Source organism: Cyprinus carpio, chromosome B10 (genome assembly GCF_018340385.1).
Source record: "Cyprinus carpio isolate SPL01 chromosome B10, ASM1834038v1, whole genome shotgun sequence".
In the NCBI taxonomy this organism is placed as follows: domain Eukaryota; kingdom Metazoa; phylum Chordata; class Actinopteri; order Cypriniformes; family Cyprinidae; genus Cyprinus; species Cyprinus carpio.
In genome coordinates this window covers 4313736-4338748 of record NC_056606.1, presented here as the reverse complement: position 1 = coordinate 4338748, position 25013 = coordinate 4313736, and the positions used below count along the sequence as shown (strand labels likewise).

General features: G+C 36.0%; 1 protein-coding gene across 1 annotated transcript; it reads right to left on the bottom strand.

The window, feature by feature from the left end:
- Nucleotides 1-25013, bottom strand: lpar1 (lysophosphatidic acid receptor 1). The gene is made up of 3 exons (XM_042732159.1): nt 24759-25013; nt 11729-12484; nt 1-1109 (listed from the first exon to the last, which is right to left on the bottom strand). Exons 2-3 carry the CDS (start codon nt 12465-12467, stop codon nt 808-810), a joined length of 1041 nt encoding a protein of 346 aa, XP_042588093.1. The 5' UTR covers nt 12468-12484; nt 24759-25013; the 3' UTR covers nt 1-807.

Genomic DNA, 25013 nt, shown 5'->3' with positions numbered 1-25013 from the left:
AGAACAAGATTTATTTTAAAAAACAGAAATCTGTTGTTTCATTATAAATGTCAGCATCTTTGCTGAATAAAGTATAACGGATTTATTTCTCTCTCTTTGCTTTTATCAACCTTACTTTTTGTGTGATGGTGCATCACAGTTTCACCAAATTTCCCAATTTCATTAACATTATTGCTTAAAATTAATGCTGATTTTGGTGAGCATAAAAAAAAAAAAAAAAAAAAAAAAAACATTTGAATGGTGTTGTCTTTTTTTAGCTGTTCAATTTGGTGGCAGCTTGGTATCATAGGGATGAACCTGCAGTGCAGTGCAGTGCAAAAAACAAAAACAAAAAAAACACCAGAAAGAAAAAAAGAAACCAAAAACAACAAGCAAACAATCAAGTACTTCACATAGTTCATCAAAATGATTTCCCAGTGGTCCCTTACATGCACACTTTTCTTTCTAGTGCAAACTGACAGACAGATTCACTGGACACTTCACTACGTCCTTCACTTCAACACCCACTGTACAACACACACAAAAAAAACTTCTCGATTTACAACAATCTGGCAAAAAATTACATCTAGCCAAAAGACTAATCCAACTTTTCCATACTTAAGGTATTTTGGGAACAAATACAATTTGTGTTAAACTGGCTATTTAAATCCACATTAGCCTTTAAATAGTTCAATATCATGTCAAAACTTTATAAAGACAGAAAAAGCACAGAAAACTTCATAACCACAAGTCTTTTGCTGATAAAAAAACGCCCTTTTCACAGTCTCTTCTCACTTATGCTCAGTAGATCCCATCCCGTGTTGAACCTCACACCACTGAATGGTCATTATGGTGCGCGCCGCCCAGGACCGTGTGGTTGATGGAGGACGCAGACCGGTCCGAACCCTCTGCTGTGCCGTTCACATTCTCCTGGCGCTGACAGCACAGGATCTGTTTGAATGTGACACTCATCTCCTTGTCCCGGTAGGAGTATATGATAGGATTCATGGCAGAGTTGAATTCTGCTAAAAGAAGGAAGAATTTCTCATAGGTCAGGACATTGCAGTTGGAGCAGACCACATCCAGCAGGAGAATCACCAAACCGGGCGTCCAGCACACAATGAAAGCACCTGAAAAACAAGAGAAAATGGATGCGACTCATGAGTATTTCAGGAAACCGAAAGGTGTTTTTCTGTACCGATTTAACAGGTTTAAAAGAAGCACAGTCACAGTCTACATCAGTTCCTCACTGCACCCAAATATCTTCCTTAGTTTTGGAGTATTCAACATTTTCTATAACCAATTAGATTCAAGCATTCAACAGCCCTAGGATAAATTTAAGTAATAGATAAATCTTTGGCATAAATGCAGGTCTACTCTTAGAACAGTTGAAGTATATTTCAAGTATAGGAATTTAATACTTGCGCAAGAACTAAACAGTTAGAATGCAAAAATAAGACATGAGTATCAAACTTTAGGTATGATGTTAAGTTCACATGGACCTAAAGAAAACTTACAAGTATACTTAGTTAATTGTTAGGCAAATTGTGTAAACAATTCCAAGTAAGGTCTCCTAAATATATATATATATATATATACACTATATATATATATATATATATATATATAGATATATATATATATATATATATATATATACACACACATTAGTGCTGGGCAAAGAATACAATAATTAATCACGATTAATCACATTCTTATGCACAGAATTCAATAATGAATTCAAAAGTAGTGTATTGTGCGCTTTTTTCATTTAAAAGTACTGCTATATGAACCAAATAACATTTTGTTTGCCAACACTTTAAACAAATAAGTGGTTTATTTTCTTTTCATGTTTTTTTTACCGCAGTATTCCTTTTATATATCCTAGTAGTAGTTAAAATATTTATTGTAAATCTCAACTTAAACATTAATATAATCAACTTGTCACTGCCAGGGCATTAACTTTTTTTATAGAAAATATTTTATAGTTTGTTATAGAAAAACAAGTTATGCTAAGAATCCAGACCCTCGATCATAACATTATAACAGCTGCCTTCTGAGTAGAGACCTGCACGATCGCGGGACCCAACGCAGCAGAGTGCAGCGCGGGACAACACTTGATGGGCGAGTACGGGTGCGGGCGGGGAGTTGTGTGTGCAGGATGCAGGAGAATAAGGGTGTGCTCACATTAGGCAATCTTAACCATGCCTGAGTGTGTCTGACACCCAAAGCCCAGTTCGTTTGACTAATGTGATCGCTCCGTGCCGCGCTCTGTCGGAAGAGGTGGACCAGAGCGCGGTTCAGTTATATATAGATCAGTGAGTGTGAGCGCTAACCACGCCGGAACTTATAATACATGCTGCATGATTGTGTGAACATTTCTGAGCGGCAAAAGTGATAGATCTGCAAAGCAATATATTGTCCCAAACGGCTCAAAATAATAAACCACAAAGTTAACAAAACGATGCACTCCACTGTGCTGAGCGAGAGCGCTTCTCTACTCCCTTCAAGTGCTATCGGAAACTTCCTATTTACCACTTATGAAGCCATGATTATGAGCTCGTTGCATTCTTTTCTGTTAAAATAACAGTGAACAGTGGTTTGTGAATGTTGATGCTTAGCCTACATAATTTTATCGTGAGCGTTCATTGTGGGCCCACCCCAAATGCTCTCATTGGTGGAGACGCGTTATGACACCCATCCCAAGCCAGTACTGATCAACATCCCACCCCTCCTGTGACCCATGGTTTGTCTGAATGTGTATTCAGACCCAGTGAGCAATGGGCTTTCAAAATAATAATAGTAATAATAATAATAATAAACTGCATTAATGCGCAACAAAATAATTGTCTGCATTAAATAATTAATGCGCTAACGCGATAATGACGTGTTAACTTGCCCAGCCCTAATATATATATATATATATATATATATATATATATATATATATATATATATATATTAATGCTGTAAATGATTAGTCGTGTCCAAAATAAAAGTTTGTGTTTACATACTGTAATATATGTGTGTGTGCTGATGTATATTTATTACATATACTGTATATAAATAGACACACATGCATGTATATATTTAAGAAAAATTTTTTTAGTTTTATATATATATTAAATATATTTATATATAAATAAAATATTTTTCAAAATTTGTACTGTATGTGTGTATTTATATATACATAAATCAAAAAAATACATAAATCCACACATAACAAAAAAAACACATATTATGTAAACAAAAACTTGTATTTTGGAGGCGATTAATCATTTAAAGCACTGATAAATATATATTGGATTCAGTTAATCCATCATTTAACAGCACTTACATATATGTATAGAAACTGTAAATGATTACAGGATTATGTTTTACAAGAAAATACCATTTCAGTGTTTCTACATCAAAAGTTCATGGTTAATTTAATGTGCTACTTGTCGTTTATTTGAAATACACTAATAATATACTTTCTGAGTGTACATTTTTTCAAAGTTGTATTTTCAGTGTATATACTTTGTGTAAGGACGGCATTTCATGGTTTTCTTCAGAAGAAGGTAGTTTCCTATATAGGCAGTGCTCAAAGTTTTGAAACAGAGCCTGCATCTCATCATATAAGGCAGTGGTTATCTGGCTTTTCCATTACTAAGAGATGGGCAGGGATGCATCCCGTGCTTAAAATAATAATAATAAAAAATCTTTACAGTGTATTTTCTTTGTGCCAAACTTACTTTTTCTTATGAATCCAACCCAACACAACACAACCAAAAAATGTTTACTGAAAAATAACATTTTGGCCACAGTTGCTATTTTGCTAGACAGAAATACATTTGCAAGAGCACTGCTCTTCCTTTAGTCGAACGCAGCTGCTCTTGAATGGTTTACATCACTAGAAAGTTATGTGGAGACTCTCAGCAGTTAGATAAACTCCAGGCTGTTTCCAGCAAGGCTTTGCCACATGTTTTGCTCTCTCTGAACAAACCCAGAGGCGTGAGCGAGGGGAATTGAAGACTACGTTTGAAGTCAGAGATTCTAACAAAATTGTAGTGTCCACCATAAAGATAAAACGTCCTGTGTATTTGTTTTACTTGAAAAACTTGATGCCACTACAGATTCATTGTTTTTTAAGAATTATGAATCTTTAAATAAAAATATACTAGACATGAAGATGGTTTCCATCACAAGCACTTCACTGTGGGTTCAGCTGTGAGAACGAAGCAGTGTTGAGAGCTTCCTTTACACAAACAGCTCAGAACCTACAGTACAGTTGTCCTGCTGATGTCATGCTCTCTCAGACACATTTTACTCGATTTTATTAACTAATATTTATGTCATCTAATTTAGGATGAAATCTGACATTGGTTCAATGGGATTTTCATCCACCAAAACACAATTCTGATTTAATTTAGCCAATTTGAGTGATCTATAAGTTGCATTATCATGACATGATATCTCCACACACATATCCGCTTACAACTAGATGAAATTATTAAATGTACTTTATCCATAATCTGCGTCTCATGTAATAGCAATTAGTTTAATGGATAACTATGGATTTGGGGTAAGGATTCCTCACAGTGCTCTACAGAAACACAAAGAAAGCCAATTCCATGGGTGCAGTGTTGGGAAAAGTAACTTTTTTAAAGTAATGCATTACAATAGCGCGTTACTCCATGGAAAAGTAACTGATTACATTACTTAGTTACTTGCAGTAAATTACTTTTGGATTACTTTTTGTCACCCATGGGCTGGGCTTGCTTATTTGTTTTAAATAACAGAAAACCCAAAATGTATATTTTTGGCAACTGTAAAGGCCCTTTCACACCAAAAGTGGAATTAATAAGCCTAAGGCTAAAATAAATACCTCTGTCTTTGCACATCACTCCCAATTTCTCTCAACTTGAGGAAAGGTAAGCTGTTAGTCAATAAATGGGAAAACAAAGTAACTTGCATTACGTATCTGAAAAAGTAACTCAGATATTTTGTTGTAAATTTAAAGGTAATGGGTTACTTTACTTGTTACTTGAAAAAAAAAAGTAATCTGATTACGTAACTCAGATTACTTAAAATGCATTACTGCATGGGTGTGGATGAACTGAATTATTTCATACTTTACAGTACCTTTACTAAAACTGAACAAGTTGGGACTGATGTGATTCTAAACAGCAGTCAAAGCACCAAAGATGTATTGTTTGTTTAGTAATGCTATGATATTTGACCCTTAATTTTTAATGTCATAACTACATGAGGATATTGATTAGGTACAAATAAGTCCATATAGACTTTCCCCACCCTTCATTAAAGCTCTTTTCCACTCTGAAGCTGAATAAATTGGCAGCTGCTCAAAGTTTTGCTTCGTCTTAGAGCAGGATTTCAATTTATTACTTCCGCAAATGCTTATTAACACCATCAGCCACAATGACTGGGGTGTTCAGACGAACACTGCAAGAGATTCAGGTTCAGAGGCAAAATAACTTTGCCAAGTTGTGTCAATGTTGGGTTTGTCTAGGAAGTACTTTATCGCTTTCCTTGACTCCAGCAAGGAATTGGCCATATAGAGAAACACATCCCTTGATTGTTTTGGAAAGTGGAAGTCAAGCGATATATTGTTTTTGCCAATAAATTAGCACACTTTTTGGAACAGCTTTCCCTAAAAGAAATAACATGATAATGACTTCTATTTATTATTTAGTGTGTTCGAAGGTGCTGAAAAAGTCTAGAGTAAGGAGCCATTCATACAGAAGGTGTTTTCCATTCCACGTCACTGCTTTTGGTTTTCTATGTAAAGATGTTCTCAACTGATGTGTTGAACTTGCATTTCACATCTTTTGTGGCATCTCGTGCATGACACAATGTTATATAAAGGCAGCTGTGCTCAAGTTAAAATAAGTTCTAGACTTAGTGTGTGAATGACCCCATTACTGCAAAAATAAAAGCTATCACTGGCTCTTTGTAGGGGATTGATGGGACACGAAAGTTATATATTCAAATATATATATATATATATATATCTCAATAAAAAGTCAAAGTAGCTTGTGAAAAAAAATCATAATAATTACAGAAAATTTAATTATGCAGTATTTCTCTTCTTGTGAACTTGTAGTCTGAATTGAATGCAATTATTTAAAAGACCCAGGAACCATAAAGTAAATCAAATAAATAAATAGATAAATAAAAAGTGATTGTGTTGTTTTCACTGGCTGCACACAAAAAACAAGCATTCAGCATGACCAATATAGTCCAATTCATGAGCATAGTAAAACTTTTTATAAACTCGTCCTTTCATTCAAAATGTCTAATAAACTTTATTTATTGATGTCATTCATCTCTAAACATTCAGGGGCGTGTTTCCAAAAAGCATTGTTAAAGTTTTCCAAAAGGCATTGTGGTCATCACAAGTTCTGTCATTATAGTTTGAAGCAGAGTTTCTTGCTTGTGTGATGTGCATGTAAATAGATCATATATATATATATATATATATATATATATATATAGAGAGAGAGTTGTTGTACAAAGTAGCATAGTATAGACACAGAGTACTGTACACACACACACACACACACACACACACACACACACCACACATACACACACACACACACACACACACACACACACACACACACACACACACACACACACACGTATGACAGAACTAAAAAAGCAAAGTAGTCCCCAGGTGTCATGTTTGTTACTTACAATTATTAATTAGCGGAAGTTCTTACTTCAGCTGTGTGGCAATGTCATTATCAACAGTTCTGCTGTTGAATCAGTGTGGTTTGAGTGATGTATGTGCAGCAAAATTACTACAGTTAAGCAACCAGTTGTACGGGAAACAAACCCTTGAAGAGTTACTAAACCACAAGTAATAATAACTTTTATCTTCCATGGTTTGTGAGAAAAATAACAATAGAATTGTTATTTGGGCAACTAGTCAGCAATTATATTGAGTTGTGTAGTAATTTTACAGCCATTATCATTTTGCTGCTTCCAACAACACATCATGGTTCACATGACAAACCTTGACTCATCTAAGATAAGTTCTCTCAACAAACATCATGTCATCTTTAACACAGACTGCAAAGATAATCAGTGTCTATCAACATTAACCACCCACCAGTAAAAGTTATCTTTGCAAAACAAGTGCTATCTTTTTTGGGTAAACCTGACAACACATGGCCAAATGTTTGTGGCCAAAAATATGCAGCATTAGCAGGAGGTTGATGGGAACTCAGTGAGACGGCAACACCTGTGGAAGTGCTTAGTGCATGCTTTGCATAGTTAACAGCAGATTTGGGACTGAAGGATTTGGCAAATGCATGTTCATTTGTTCAGCCTTCCTCGTTCAAACAGCTTTTCCTATGACTTTCCTGGGATTCGGCAAACAGACCAGATTTCTAACCGGATATTTACACATTAAAGTGTATGAAAATCTTCTTAATGAAATCTTTACATAATCCCTATTAAATGTGTGTTTTTCCTAAAAGATAAAACTTATATTATATTGTATTCACTAATATAAAGTAAATGTGTTTGGTTGAGGTTGAGTGTTTTATTTTATTTTAAACTTGACTTTAAAAAAAATAAAGACTTTTAAATGTATGCCATGCAAGCATATCTGAGTTTGTCATGTGATCCATTAATGCTGAAAAGGCAAGAAAGCAGATAAATAAAAAGCCAACACTGGCAAAATGTATTCTGAATGAAACACCCTGCTGCTTTACATCACATGAGTCCTGATTCTCGTTTTCTTGAGGAGCAGAAACGGTCCCAATGATTTCATCATCACTGTAACTATGTTATTCAAATATACTTCATACACCCTTGAGTAATTCTCAACAATGGATGAGTCATGCCTTTGAGAGGCCACAGAACTGATTTCATTGTGGATGTAATTTGGAACAGTTCGAGGAGATACAGTGTCTCATGGTTTCCTGGAAAGTTCTTTTTGGTGGATAGTACATGGAGACCTGAATTTCTGACGTGACAGTGGACATCAGTGTTGCCAAGTGATTTATAATTAAACAAGCAGTGCACAAAAGATAATTTTGGAAATGCAATATACTCTCATGCAGATGGAGCAGTGAAATAATATGCTGATGTCCAACAAGTACTGAAATAACCTTGTTAAAACACATATGACATCTGCATTTTAACACTTCCTAACCACTTCCTGCTGCATAAGTTTGCTTCAATATATTTTAGGTGGAAGCTGTGAAATGCTGATCAGAATAAACCAAAGATGGCCAGTGCAAATGTTCATGAGCATTAATACTATAATATAGCTATTGTCCTCATTTGTATGCCGCTTTGGATAAAAGTCTCTGCTAGATGACTAAATGTAAATGTGATAATATCAACATAACAGATGCAGAGCCAGTTAGATTAGTCAAAGTAATACATCATAATAAAAGTTCTTTGGTAAATGCAACACTCATATTTTTTTAAAAAAATATATCTATTTCTGGTCTCATTTTAGTACTGTAATATAATTTGAAGGATTACATTATTTAAACATTAATTACACACTGTAATTGCTATGGTATTAATAGTTATACATCTGTAATCTCCAGGCTGATCTCAGTCTACAAACTGTGCTTTCATCCAGACCCCTTGCTCTCCATTCTCTCCAGAGGTTGAAGACAAGCTCTGCCCGCTCCAAACAACAACAGTACTGTTTCCTGCGCAGTGCTTGTGCAGCGGGATGCTGCACTGTGACTGGGTTCCTTTTTTTCCAGGCCAGGCTTCACTGGAGGAGCTGGCGAAGCATGACACTGATGCAGTGCAAGGCAAACAGTGGAACTGGCCGCAAGACCACTATGACGGGCCCTCAGCTGTAGACTACTCAAGGGCTACATTGTTTGTTGACTTGAAATTGGCACAATCGAATGAAGGGTAAATATTACGTAGCATTTAGGTAAAGCTGCTCATATATGTATAAGCTTTTGGTAGTTTGAACCACAACTTAAATCCTGGTGCATAAATGTATACTAGCATTGAAGGACTTTGACAGGAAGCGAACACATGGAATCTCGCCAAAACGGCAATGAGTGTGAACAGAAATTGGAGAGAACAAATTGATCCCCAAAGCAAATCCTCTATGTCACAGTGACATCATTAAAGGATAGATTCCCAGAGAACATGTGCAATTTGGCTCCACGATGCTCATATCTACAATGTAGATACTCGTGGTAGACCAAAACACGATTAATGATCACTTCTTTTTTTTTTTAAACATTTGATAGTCAAGAGAATTGACCTTCATGAGGTTTCCCACCATTTTCAAATAATATTACAAATGAGTGAGGACAGTTTGTTTGTTGAACAAGTCATTGTGGTTTGAAACCATCTGCTTATGATTGCACCATCGTAATAAAGGATATGATGTAATTTTTATGTAGATATAATCTGCAAGTGGAATAGTGTGAGAATTGACGCAAACTGGACATGTCATATACCATCCATGTGTCCAAATTTGTAACTTACCTACCATACAGTAGGCAAAACACAATATGTGACATGACTAATAGGTAAACACCTGTACATAAAAAGAACCCAACAAACCTATTATTTTTTGATAAAATAAAAAAAAGATTTTGGTTTAGATTTATTTAAAGTGTAACTAAACTCCTGGTCAGAGCCTGATTCCACCCACTGGCAATATTTGAAAAATGCTGAAAAGTTGGCAGAGCACAGCGGAGATACAGGGGACGAACCGAGGGCGGGGCTAAGCAGGTTGGGCGTGAACCTGAGACCCGCAGTAACAGATTAATTGACAGCTGCTGTCAGAGTCGCAAAAATGGAGAGTGACTGTAGTGACACAAGTAGCTTTGCAACAGAGCGTTCATTTGAAGTAGAGGACTTTTCTTCCCCACCTTCACCTGAAGTGGAGGATGTTGATGTGTCTGTGGACACAGGGCCAGGGCCTGAGCTATATCAATTCGAGCCACTGGCTCAAACTGCGGTTTTAACTCCCGCATCGCGATCGGCATCTGACTTGCTACAGTGATTTGCCGGAACAAGATGGTTTTATACTGCCAAGGGCATGGTAGCTCGTTCCAAGGGCGTGGTGAGCTGGAAACTGCTTACGTCACCTACCACCGATTACATCACGTACCAACGTGAAAAATCAACTGCAGTAGCCACCGTTCAACCTGAAGAGGGCAGCACTCAGACGTTTTTACACCATATATTGTAGAATTAAAACACTTTATAATCAAATGTCAAAAAAGTTCCTCAAATCAATGAACAGCACTAATAAAGCCCCATTCTTATAGATCATTATCTAAAAAAAGTTGGTTTAGGGTTTAGTTACCCTTTAAAGAAAAATATATTTTAGTCTCGTCTTTTATCATCAACGATATTGCATGTTGATATAATCACCGATATCATTTATTGACCTTATTGTCTTCTCATCATTGTCTCATTTTAGTCAAGGTAAAAAAGCTTGTCAACAAACTGTTTTTTGTCATAGTTTTCGTTAACAAAATTAACACTTTTTTGGACACATTATTTCAGATACGAACACATGAAACAAATGACTCAAATATTAGCTTGCCCCAAAATAATGAAAAGTTATTTTGTATTTATACCCAACAACATCAGAATTACAGTTTAGTTTATTTTAGTGTTTTGTCTTTTAGCTTTGAGGACATTTATATCATGGGTGTCCAACCCTGAAGTCTTCCATCCTGCAGAGTTTAGCACCAAACCAAATCGAACACTAAACCAGCTAATTAAGGGGTTCAGGATTACTTGAAAACAATAGCCAAGTGTGTTGTGAAGCAGGCTGGAACTTAAGTCTGCAGGATAGTGGCCCTCCAGGTGCAGGGTTGGCTACCCAGGGTTGGTTCTCAACTATGTTCCTGGCACTTTTCCACTGTGTGGTACGACTTGGTTCGGCACAATTCAGTACGGTACAGCACGGCTCAGCTCGGCACCGTTTGTGTTTCCACTGCAGTTTAGTATCACTTTAGAGTGGGCAGGATTATTCACATGTCGTTATAGTTGCGCCGCCTCTACTGACATGACTCCTAAAAAAATTTTTTCATTCCCCATCACCCCATCAAGCTCTCACTGGATCCACTCCTTTGCTATCAACAAGAGGATTGTCTGTACTTCCGCAACAGACAACAAAACTTTTTGATTGTTAAAAAAAGGTGTGCTCGTTCAAAACAGTTGCGTTCGATCCTTCGTTGGCTGTGCTGATTTCAATCTAGCGGTTCTTTTGTGTTTGTGTTGCATGTTCAGTGACGCAGGTAGTAACGATTCTCTCCGGCCAATCCGTGATCAGCAGAGTTTACACGTCACGTTTTGGTAATGGTACGGTTCACTTGGAACCTCAACCGAGGTGGTACTAAAAAAGGACCAGGTACCAGGTACTGTACCCAGTGGAAAACCACCCAAAAGTGAACCGTATCCAGCCGTACCGTACCATGCAGTGGAAAATTCCATTTGTCTGTCAAACCCATTTCTGTCTCTACTAATGACCTGATGACCTGGGGGCTCCAGGACCAAGATTGGGAACTACTCTGCTAGAGTAGGGGTGTCCAATCCTACTCCTGCAGCCTCACTATACCCTACAGAGTTTATCTAAAATCTTAAACTGAACCAGCTACTCCAGGTCTTTAGGATTACTGTAAACTTCCAGACAAATGTGCTGGAGAAAGTTGGAGCTAAACTCTTCAAAACGTCGACCCTCAAAGGCCAAAAGACTTAACTAATGAATCATCAAAGGAGAACTTACCCAATACAATCACGACCGTTTTCAGCAAGCTCATCATAGTGTCCCGGTTCCTCCGTTGACCCGAGCTGTGCCGAGACATCCTCATGGTTCGCTGACGTACATACATAAATATGTGGGCATATAGAACAACCATCACCACAAAGGTCACCAAGTTGAAGATCGCCCAGAAGCCCAAGTAGGAGTTGCTGTATAGGGGAGCCATGTTGGAGCAAGTATCTATAGCACAGATGCAGTTCCAGCCCGCGCTAGGAATGGCGCCCATGATGATAGACATGGTCCAGATGATGACGATAACTACAACTACTCGTCGATTGCTCATTCGGGTATGGAGCTGCATGCGAAACACGGTTATGTGGCGCTCAATGGCTATAGCTAACAAGTTGGCAACTGAGGCTGTTAGGCTCGTATCGATGAGGCCTTGGCGAAGCAGCCATGTGCTGACCGTTAGCCTTCTCGTATTGGGTCCTGTGTTAAACATCAAGTAGAAATAGGCAAGTCCCGCAAAGAAGTCAGCGGCTGCAAGGTTAGCCATTAGATAATAGATTGGAAAATGAAATCGGCGGTTGATGTAGATGGCCACCATCACAAGCAAGTTAGCTAGCATAATAAAAATACATACTGTAATCCCAAGTCCCATCACTAGCTTGCTTACGGCGTTCCATTCTGTGGCCAGGTACTTCTGACTACGATTGTAAAAAAAGGCTATGGTTTCATTGTAGTAGCATTGTCCGTCATCCATCCTGAAAGGTTATCTTTCTGAAAAAGATAAAAAAATGTGTCAGAGTTTCAATATTGCATGAAGTCTAATGAAAGGCACACATGGCTTAAGGTTTTGCATAATTTATGGATTGTAATTTGATATTGACTGTATACAAAGTAGATTGTCACACACATGAATGGACGCCAGTTGATTTTAGAGCCATAGACACAATAACTGGATTATGCTGAAATAATATGTTGCTGTATGTTTTGTGACCAAGCACACAGGCATTTAAAATGCATGCACTTGTTATAGTAAATGCAATATCTGGGTAATAACTAAGTAATAAATCTGAATCTACCCCATAACCTAATCTTTACCCATGTAGTTACCTAATATTATCTAGTACTTTCTTAGGTAAGTACACCATGAGTACAGGTAAGTGTACAGACTGTAAAATAAAGTGTAACCACAATGTCTCTATTGTGAACAACAAGACAGATTATCATTTAGCTGCAAAGTATGTCCTAGAACCCAGTGAGATGTTTCACAGGCATAAAATATTGACTTTATAGCACGCAATTTCCATCTGGCTTTGTTTTATTAGCATGTTACCTCATAACATTGACCAGGAAAGGCACACTAAACACATTAAAAGGGACTACTTTCATAAACACACAAACAGGCACAATGGTTGTCTGTAGAATGGCTTTCCTACTCTCAAAACTAGTTATTAAACACATAAGTGTTAGACTGAATTGGCAGATTCTTCCTCCCCAAACACCCAGCACAGGAAATAGGCCTCATTTGGGTACTGCAAGATAATTTAACCCTTAGCATGTGTATGAAAATAATTACTTGGGTTTCATTGTTTTTCAATATATTAAGAATAATTGTGATAAAGTTATATAAAAAAAATAATTTTGGAAATGTTTTCATCATTTAACAAAGCAGAAATTTAGAGTAGTCTAGTGGTTGCTCTTTTCCCAGCAATTAAAATGAATTAGGACCTGAAGATTTCAATCTTCAAAAATCATGCCAAAGCACCATTCAAGTATCAGTAAAGAATCATAACAGTAAAATATGTTTGAAAACCTGTCTACAATAAATAAATAAAACAATCAATAAATGAAGTTGAACCATTTTCAGTACAACAGTTTCTTTTAGCTATTAATAAAACTTCAAAACACACTTCTTCTTTTTTTCTGCTCACATTCAGCTATCTCAGGCTCAGCATGCTATCAACTGTTTAGAATTCAAATGCCAAGTGAGAGTGGATGACCTTTCCACAGTTATTGTACTTCTGAACCTATCATCACCACACACTGGTCCATAGTGCTGGGATACAGACAGACAGATCCTGTCATTGTGTGTCAATGTGTTTTATCATATAGCCCCAGGCCTCTGATCTCTCTTAACTAAAGGCAATGAACAAGAGCGATCTGTGCACAGATGTTTGTGAACTTCCTTTTTCTATGCTCAAATCCACAGCTTCAGCATTATTGTAGTAACCATCCTCAATGGATAAAGATGGTGGAAAGGAAATTCCAGAAAAGCCTTGGCTGAGTGCACTTGATAACATTGTAGCTTCACAGCGTCTCCTGCTAAAACCACATGGCATGACCGTTACTCTAGGAAACATTTTGTGATAATAAACACTTTAGGGAGTATATATAAATTATATTGCACTATTTTATTTGCCAATTGATTCTTCCAAATTAGATTTTCTCTAAAATATTTCACTTCATGCTATAATGCCATTTTTGCTGTTATTGCTGTTTTGAAAAGAGGCTAACACCTTTCCAGAAAATCAACCAGACCCTGCTCATAATCAACAATATAAAGTACCATTATAAGCAATATAAGTTCTGTGCAGGCAAACTTTCAGAGAATGAGGTTAAGGAACGAGCAACAGCTTCAGCCTCAATCCATTTCAGTATTGGTCCCCTGCCTGTCTGAAAATACAATGCAGGCATTGTTCTGCACCCATCCTGTCAAAAAAGCAATGAAACTGGATTGCTACAAAGAATAAATTGTTCACATTGGTGCATAGGCAATACTCCAATGTGATTCAGAGCAGAATGGTGCTAATTTATGCCCATAATTAGGTAGGCATCTGCAAGCTTTTAACAATCCAGGAAGAATGAAGAACTCAGGTAAAGTAGTGGTGGATTCATGTTCACAAACTTTTTTACATTTTTACAAAAAATAACGTCCCATAGGCTACATTGCTTGAAAATTCAGATATAATTATATCAATTTCCATTACATACTTGTTAGAAACCATAATTCTACGTCTACTACAGAATATACCTGTTAGACATTCCTGAGTTTCTAGAGGAAGTTATGTCTGAACATTACAACCTTGCTTGGTCTTTGGGGCTAAACCCTGTTCGAAAACAAGTGTCATAGGACCTGTTTTGGCATGTCCTCTCGCCATTGACTTGGACCTCAGGTTCAACTTGGACCTGGTTGCAGATGTGCTAATGGTTTCATTTACCTGCTGTGTCTACCACCCTTAGGTCTATACACGCCTCAAAATATTTGAGTCAGAGCACACTTAAAGGGCATTCTCTGACAGCCTTAGCCTATGAAAACAGATACCCTTTCTGGAAAGCGACTCGTGTAAAATTTACAATAATTGATTTCAAATGTATTTTAGTATTACAATGATTACAAACAGCCTCAGGCAGAGACTACAAAATTACAGATGGACTGCATAAATGACACAAAATCAGTATGGACCTGCTTTGTTGAATGTGTTCACTGATCTATCATCACCACCCACAACCAGCTTTGGTTCTTTGGAAGCATCCTCAGTCTACAGATCCAAAAAAAAAAAAACAAAACTCAACTAACGTAAGGGGTTAGTGTCTTTAAACCACAAAAGTGTCAATCGACTGCTGAGAAATGGTTTTGAAGTTTGCTGAGAACTCATTTCCATTAGTTTTCCATTATTGGCTTGAGATGTTCGTTTGGCACTTGATGTTAGGTGGCCTTGAATCTTTCTCTAGAATACAAGAAAAGGTAAGTGGGAAAACATAAGCTAGATGTCTTGCACTAACCGGCTTATTATACTTAAACCTGAAGCCAACCAACTTGCTAAATGGACATTTAGTTTGTAGTACCCTAACAACATTGTTCAGAAGTGAGCAAAAAATGGAAATGGAAAATGAACCACTATAAGGTCTAGTTTGCAGCAGAGACAACTGCAACTGCAGAGCCGTTCTTCAGCATAAAGCCCCCAATATACTTCAGGCAAAACGGACGGATGAACTGGTGTGGCAGCATTTCAAATCAGTCCAAAACAAAGTTCATTTGGAGTTCATTTTGTGAGTTTGAAGGTTTCCAGAAAAGTTCATTCTGGCTGGTAAACACCTTCAGACTACCACTGGTTCGTGGTGATTATGTAATAGGTAGGTGCGGCTCTGAGCCCATTTCTGTTGAGGTCAGACCGAGTAAAACATGAACACACCTGAGAGTTGATTCACAGTATAAAGTGGAGATGTAATGATTGAGAGGAAAGCATGCAGCACATACAGTATACACATATTTATCTATTAAATGCTCTTATACAGCATTGGGATGTTTGCTAAAGGTATACTGCTGTTTGAATCAAACTTATATTGCAGAATGAAAAATAACTTTACCGTGAGTATATCGGTTTCTTAAAGCAACATCTCTTGGAGTATCTCCTATGTGCCAAGAAGAGGTGTCCAACCTTGCTCCTGGACAACTAAAGTCCTGCAGAGTTTAGCCTCAACCCTAATTAAACTCATCTGAACCAGCTAATCAAGGTCTTCAGATTCACTAGAAGCTCTCAATAAAGTGTGTTGAAGCAGGATGGGGCTAAACTTTGCATGAAGGTGGCCCTCAAAGAACGGGACTGGACACCCCTTGACTACTGCAATACCAAAGTAAAATCTCTTGGTGGCAGCACTCCACAACACAACTGAGGCATGGAGTTGGTTAGTTGTATGGCACGCTACACCACAAAGATGAAGCCCACAGGGTTTCAATCCAAAGAAGGCAACTGCCCCTCTTGAAGTTAAGAAACCACATAAATAGAGTGTGGTTGGCATGCCAAAAAAGTGTACTCTCTGGGTCTGTAGAGACAGTTCCACATGGGCAAGGAAGAGCTGTGGACGTCCTACACAACTGTTTCTTCTTAACTCTTTATTGTTACATCCTTGTTTGCTTTTCACATCCTTTTGTGGAGACCCATCATACTGGCAAAATCAGAACCACCATTTTCAGTTCTTCACCATATGTTGTGCATTATTGTAAAAGGAAAAAGCTCCATTATTCCATTTCTGGTGCTACTTCTAAAACCAGATGGGTCAGCTGTGGTACCTTGCTGATTGGAGTACATTCAGCTAAAAAAAATCAAACAGGTCTGTTATGTAACTATATATGAAAAACACAATTTTGGAACCTAGAGAAATTAAACACATCATGAATTGACCTACACTGACACTGACTTCTATGGAAATGTCTTTGGCAAGCATTTAACTGTGTGAGATATCACACAACTCAAGCATATGATCCTGCAGTTCTCAAGAAAGTCAAGAAATGAACTCCAAATCTACATTTGGCTCTTCATGGTTCAATCATTGTAAGTTCTGGACATGGAAATTGTTTTACGCCATTCTGGTGAATGAAACCCCTTCTAGAATATGTTTTGCAGTGCATGGTGCCACTATCTTCCTGAATATGTCATGGTTGAAAAGTGTTTGCACCTGGTGCTCTCATATTCCTTGGAAGTGTCTTACAAAACAATCATCAGACCTAATGATTCCCGCAAGATGACTGCTCAAATCATTATGAAACTCAGTGTTTAAAAGTTGGCAATCTCAGTTGGATGAAGCAAACAGGATAAAAGATGATTTTACAGGTTTTTTCCATTACTCAGTGGTCTAGGCTTCCTACTAATTTCTTCAGATTATCCTTCACTGTACACGGTCTTTAGATACAAGTGGTTTCCAAATGGCAGCCCCCTGACATAAATTTGCTCAGTTTTTGCTTAGAGTGGGTCACAGGGGTTCAGTTTTAAGGTTATACGTTTGCGGTATTCAGAACCAATCCTGTTAAGTATCCATCTATCTCTATTAAAGCAATAATTCATCCAGAATTATTCATATATCCACCCACATGCTGAAAAGCAGCATAAAGTATCATAAAAGTAGTGTTGATGCACTGAATGTTTGGCACCATGAAATAATAATTATGGCTGAATAATGAAAAAGACTGAATAAATTGTACCGAACAGTGACGTAAGAGTGAGAGGAGCACACTCTTTATAATGTAACAAACATGTCCGCAGTGTGGAAGCATTCAAAACTGTGCGAGAAAGATGCAAAAATCATTACAAGCATCGACAGCGAGAGACTGTTTAGGACTGCACCGCATGTATTTGATGAGAAGAGGAAGGGGTGATTGTTGCTGGTTCCTATATGATGACTGATATCGTGAAATGGCTTTAAACAATAAGTAAATAAACTGCAGAATGCTATGTTTTCTAATACACGCACGCATTGCATGTATTCTGACAGCGCTGCAGGAACCCTATTCATAACTACACACTAACAAAAATCAATCTGCGCTGAAACAGTCTTACTAGTCAGTCGCCCACACATTTTTATGAATTTTTACAAATCATTTATAATAATAACAAATTAATAATAATGAGACTCGCTTATAAATCTGCTGTTGTCAACAAAAAGGAGCACTGAGGTCTTCCTGTGCATTTCCGCCAAAATAAAAGTTGAGAAAAAAGCAAGAACTCTACCAACATTCATAAATGTTAGTATTGTAATTTTTCTGTTGGTCTGTAAAATAAAAGAAAAATTAAAACAATAATAATGATAATAATCATTACAACAGCACTGTTAATACATTTATTATAACGTTCACACATAGTGTTCAAATTAGGATCTGTAATATTTTCAGTTTTAAAAGAAATCTCTTCTCAGCAAGGCTGCTTTTAATTGTACTGTAAAAAATACATGCGCGATGGGGTCTGATGGGCAAAAAATATTATTTTACTAACTTATTAATTGTATTCATTTGAAGTTAAAATGTGCTTTATTGGTATAGTGTCTGTTAGAATGTTAAAAATGTTCAGTGTTAAATATTTTTAAACTGTTGTTTTGTAATTGATTGATTTTTTCTTTTTTTTTCTTTGAAAAGCAAGGCAAAACAGTAAAAAGCACATTTTGGCTATTTAATTTATGCAATGGTGAAAAAAAAAAGTTGGCAAAATACATGAAGAAAAAACCTCGAAAAAACTTGTGCGGTATTCGGTATTCGGTATTCGGCCTTCGGCCCAGTGTTTCAATTTGTTCGGCCTTCGGCTTCAGCCAAGAATTTTCATTTTGATGCATCCCTAAAAAGTAGTCCATATGGCTTGCAATATGCATTATCCATTTGAGATGTATGAAGCCATATAATGGGTTGCACGAGAAATGTACAGTTGTATATATATATATATATATATATATATATATATATATATATATACACACACACACAATATACAATAATTCTCATGGTAAAAAGTATTTTGTATGGTCTGATTTTTTTGTCACTTTCTAAGCTGTTTGCATAAAGCATCATAAAGCCATATCATTTTTTTTAGCTTCTAATAGGCATAACTAGCACATGTCAAATATATTGTGTCAAGTTAACAAGTTTTATCACAGCTGTCACACTTTGTTGCAACTGTCCCAACATGCTGTCCCTGATGTAAAAGCTTGCCATAACACTGCAAAATAGTAATTTTATGGTTTAATAAAGAACCCCTTTCAATAGTCTACTTTTTCTTCTTCTTTTCAGTTTTTTTTTTTTTTAAGTATATAGGTTTATTAAATCAGTCCCTAATGTGGACTATTTTCCTTCTCTTTCACCCTCACACATACATACACACATACATCACTTGCATGCACACACACTCTTTTAGTTTCATAAATTTGAATTTGAAAAGTATGACTGATTAGCACTTGGTTAACTGCTATTTAGTCAAATCACGGATAAAATACAGAAACAGATATAAAGTTTAAAGTTTTACACAGATTAAAGTGCAAAAGAACTATAAAGACCCATAGGTATCACTTTACAATAAGAACTCATTAGTATTTATTTTACGCATTAACATTCACAATAAGCAATAGCTACTTTTTCTACAGAAGTTATTAATCTTTGTTAAAAAAAAAAAAAAAATACAACTCTTAGTTCATGTTAGCTCATTAAATATCACAGTTGCAACAGTTGCGATTTTAACATGTTATTAAATATTAAAATACCTAAGATTAATGAATGTTCAGAAGAATTTTTCATTGGCAGTTTATGTTAACTAATAAAGCCCTAATGTAAAGTGTGACAGAACAATAAAGAATCAAAACACTTCAAACAATATCTAGGGCATGTTGTAGTCCAGATTAAAATGTAAGAAAGATTGAAAATAAATAGCCTATTATGTCTAAATATATAAGTATTTGGTGGTGTGATGAACATCATAGCAAATCCACAAATCTGAATGGCTATTTAAATCTATTTAAATTAGGACTGTCAAATGATTAATCACGATTAATCACATCCAAAATAAAAGTTTTGTTTACATAATATATGTGTATACTGTGTATATTTATTATGTATATATAAATACACACACATGCATGTATATATTTAAGAAGAATATGTTATGTTTATATATTAAATATATTTATATATAATATAAAATATAAGAATATAAAATATATAAATGTATATACATGTAAATATTTTCTAAATATATAATTTATGTGTGTGTATTTATATATACATAATAAATATACCCTGTACACATATATATTATGTAAACAAAACTTTTATTTTGGATGTGATTAATCGTGATTAATCATTTGACAGCCCTAATTTAAATACGTTTTAGAAAGTAGTGCAGCTGCTTTATTTATGGGGTTTCCAGGGTAACGGCTGCATTTTTTTTCAGTTTAGCGCCATCTGCTGTCAGAGAGTGAATGTGCTTTCATTCAGAGCTTCTCTGAGGTGTTCCCCCATGTGCTTCTCATGCGTGCTTGTTTACATCAGAGCGCACACGCTTTCAAGCAGCATACAGCGGTGTTGTGCATTGTGACCAGTTGATGGGAATAGTATTCTCAAAATGCATTACAAATTCGGAATAATTTGTAATATATAATTATTCACGGTATTCAGAAGTGCCCACAGTAACAATATTGTGCATATTCATTACCACGATATATCGCATTACCGAATACCGGCACATGTCTAGTCCTGGCACAGACTAGTTTGGTTGAGTTTTATTCTGTTGTTAAAAAGTAATACAAGACAGTTTATAGCTGACACATACTGCTAAATCAACTTAGTGATTCACCTCAGCAGCTGCATTTGTTATTGTAATCTAGTTACTTTTAGCTCACATGACGTGGTTCTTTTAACTGATTCACCCTTATATTTCCAAATTGTTTACTCGATTTTCATTCTTAAGGATATTACAAGTAGGGTAAAACTTATAGTAACTACTCTCTCTTGACACCCCAAACAACAGCAAGAGATGAGAGATTTCCTGTGTTATTCACTGTTCTGCCGAACACCCAACTTCAGACCTGACTTCAAAGTGATGTTATTAGGCTGTCTTCAGTCTTTAATTTGTGACTCATTACTGAGCGCATTACAACATGGCAGTAACAATTAGGCCAATATTCTTAAATATATGAAGAGGCTTTTAGTTGGTTAACCAAATAGTTCATATATATAAATATATATATATACACATACACACATGGGCACAAGAGGCTGGACATATATCACTATGAAAACGGATGTGATCTCTTATGAAGAACTTGATATGTTATTTTAAAATGATGGCAGATGAGTATTCACTGACATCAGTGTAAGAAAACTTGAGGAAGAAGCCAAACGGTGATTTCATGCACTCGTCTGAACTATTAAACCCACGTTTCCCCATTTTCCATGAAGCCTGTTGTGCTCACAGTTGTGTCACAGTTGTGTATGGGAGTGTCTTGAAATGCATATGGGCTGCACACTGCACAAGTTTTAACTTTTTAAAACCCATATGTTTTGACTTAACATCTTGTATCGACTATATGCCAAGTGAGACATAAGACGTATTTTAATGCAAAAAAAAAAAAAAAAAATTGTATATATATATGTGTGTGTGTGTATATATGTATGTGTATGTATGTGTATATATATATTACATCTACATTTAGTCATTTAGCAGACGCTTTTATCCAAAGCGACTTACAAATGAGGACAATGGAAGATGTGCAACTGCTATAACAAGTCTCATTGCAACAAAGAATAGCACGAGCTAATGCAGTACACATAGCAACGGCTTTTTTAATGATATAATAAATAAAAAGAAAACAGATAGAATAGACAAAGAATAGCACAAGCTAGTGTTAGAGGTCTTTTTTTTTTTTGCTTTTGTTAATTGTATAATAAATGAAAAGAAAACAGATAGAATACAAAAAGATTACAGAGCTAGTTAGTTTATATATATTTGTTTTTGGTACCCACAGTAGGCTTTTTATAATGTCATTTACATAAAAAAATAAACATGGCCTCCTCTGTCATAATTCTCTACAACAATGTGGATTTTTTTTATTACTATAATACAAATTTATATCAAAATAAATATTCTTATTTCACTGATGTACTTCACTACTTTAAATTTATGCTGAATAAAAAAAAAAAAAAAAAAAAAAAAAAAACATTGCATAACAGTATTTGTTTGTTTGTTCATTTATTTGTTTGTTTGTTTGTTTGTTAGAAAATGGTTAAAACTACTGTATTGCAGTAAAGAGAATCACCATTGGGAATATTTTTTATTAATTAATAATTTTTCATTTAATAATGTAAAAACCTAAAGAAAAATGATAACTAAAAATCTTATGGGCTTTTTTATGTATGTATGTATGTATGTATGTATTTATTTTTAATTTTCATTTTGGGTTGTATCCATTACAACTTGGATTTAAAATATAAAAAAACAAAACAAAACAAATAATAAAAAAAAAAAAACATTGCATTTATGAATGCATGTATGTATTTATGCATTATTTATTTATGCTTGAAAATGGTTAAAACTACTGTATTGCAGTAAAGTGAATAACTTTTGAAAATGTATTTATTTATGAAAACGTTAAACATCGGAACACACTGTAATGAAATAATGTGCTAATTTTTCATGACAAAACAAAGAAAACAAAGAAAACAAAAAATTTGTATGGCCTTTTTTCTTGTCATTTTGGGTTGAATACAGTACAACTTGGACATATTTCCGTGTGATACACCCTACTACTACAACAAAGCAAGTCATCACAAAGTTGCAAGAGCCAACCACAATTCACACTGTGAGTTTGTCTTTGAAGCTAACCAGACTAGGCGCCGTAAACTCCAGCGAGGACATAAAACAATCTCAAGATAACAGCTTGACACCAACACCACAACAAATCATTATCCTACGAAGATAATACACAGTTTAGAAATCAATGAAACCTCATACTGTAGCTGAGCTAAACTGTTTTGATGTCTGCATCTCCTCACATATTCAAAGCAACAAACCACACACCGCAAAAGATCACATATATCAAAATTGTGTCGTATTTATACTGCTGACTGGGTGGCCATTAAAATAGCACACAATAGAGCACCACCATGAACATTATGGAGTCACGGGACCTCCCAGCCATGCCCATTCCACCTATTTATTTAGAGAGCGCCACTGCAGCAAATTGAAGGCCACTGAACACATTTTGGAGTTTGATATCTCCCTTCAGCAGCTCTGACACACAGCAGGAAGGGCAGGAACCAGCTCTGCGGCACGGCACAGCTGCACCAGTCCTGACCTGCGAGGTGATGGGAGCCATGGGTGTTTTCTGTAAAGAGGAGGCTTTCCTGTCTCTGTCTCGAGAGCAGCCGACCAAAAACCTTGGCACTAAATCTGTTAAGTCTACCTATTTTTAAAAAAAGCACAATGAAGGCTAAAAAAAAAAATCACTGTATCTTTACTTTTGTGATGCATGCATTGTAAATGTTAGGTGAGGCCCGCCTTGAATGTTTTCGTCAAACAAATAATATCAGTGAAAAGTTGTAAATACAACTGATAGTATAACAGAAAGATCAAATATAAGATTCAGCTTTATTTTGGTCAATACATCATCCTCATATTTCCTTTTGATGACATTCCTGTCAATTCCTGTCAGAATATAGAAATAATATAAAATAAGTGGTGTAAAATAAATAAATAAAATAGGTGTGCTCAATCTTTTGACTTTTAAAGAAGTTCAAAAAAAATAAATAAATAAATAAATAAATAAAAAAATCTAGAAAATAAATGTGACTATAAAGCTTATTTGTTTAACACAACTGAATTACATTGCATATACTTGATTTCTGTAATACTGTATAACAGTCATCAGGCAGCTTAACTGTGGTTTCATTTGCAATCTTACTACAGCTACATAACAGGGTGACCACATCACGACTCAGTCTAATGAAATGAAAATAAATTTGCCCTTGGGATGATTTTCAGGTTCATCCTCCACAGTGGACTCAGACCAGGACCAAACACACCTACTCCTTACACACTGCTAACAGCACAATGAGCCACATTTCAGAATTTAAACAGCATCAGAAGACTTTAATAAAACGATTGCTGTGCATTGAATAAAACGATTGCTGTGCATTGACCTGAGTCTGTTCTGGTTTGGAATATATTATTTCAAGGCGTGTTTTTTGAGAGCCGGCCAGAAGGGCCAGGAATGTTTGATTGCTATCAATCTAAATTTACAACAAACCAGAACAGGTTGTTACAGCAGTAACTATACACACAACACAGTATGAAACAATTCCCCTTTTGGTAGGTACGCGTTATCATCTTCTTGTGAGAGTTTAGTCTATGTGGAAAAGTGGGGGAGGTGTTAGTGTAAATTGGGGCAAACACTGACGTTTGCCACCTTTTGGGAATAGGGTGGCACCTATGCATACAAACAAAATGACAAACCTTGAAAGAGTCTGATTTATATCCTTTAACTTATGCATCACTAAACTCATATGGGAGAGACTACATCAGTTAGAGGCTAGAAATGAATTATGATGCTTTTTTTTTTTTTCTGTTCCTTTGCCTCTTCTGTCGGACACTGCCACGCGTTACTGTCTCTGAGATCAGAAATTTGCATGATCTGCTGAGCTTATATATTTATGTGGTTTACCTCACATTAAAAGTTTAACTATATGGAGAAAATGCATATTTTTTTCAGATATTTAACCTTGGCATTAGATACTTACTTGCAGTAGTGACAGTGAAATCCAACAAAGTTATTCCAAAACTCACTCGTAACTCCTCAAAAAAGTAAGAACAAAGCTCTAAAAACACAGGTCTGGTTAGGAGAGATGGCTCGATTGTAGTTTAGCGCTGTTTAGTCCACGGCTGTTTGAAATATTCATTTTATTTCCTCGCTGTTGCGCGGATGTGAGCTAGAATAATTCACGTCTGTCCCGTTACTCAGAGAACAACTGCAGCACTGAGACTCCGCGGCAACA

Bases quoted from the DNA above. Each gene is read 5' to 3' on its own strand.
- lpar1 (XM_042732159.1), bottom strand. From the start codon at position 12,467: ATGGATGACGGACAATGCTACTACAATGAAACCATAGCCTTTTTTTAC. The intron at 1,110-11,728 runs GTAAGTTCTCCT...CTTGTTTTTCAG, and splicing joins AACGGTCGTGATTGTATTGG to GTGCTTTCATTGTGTGCTGG.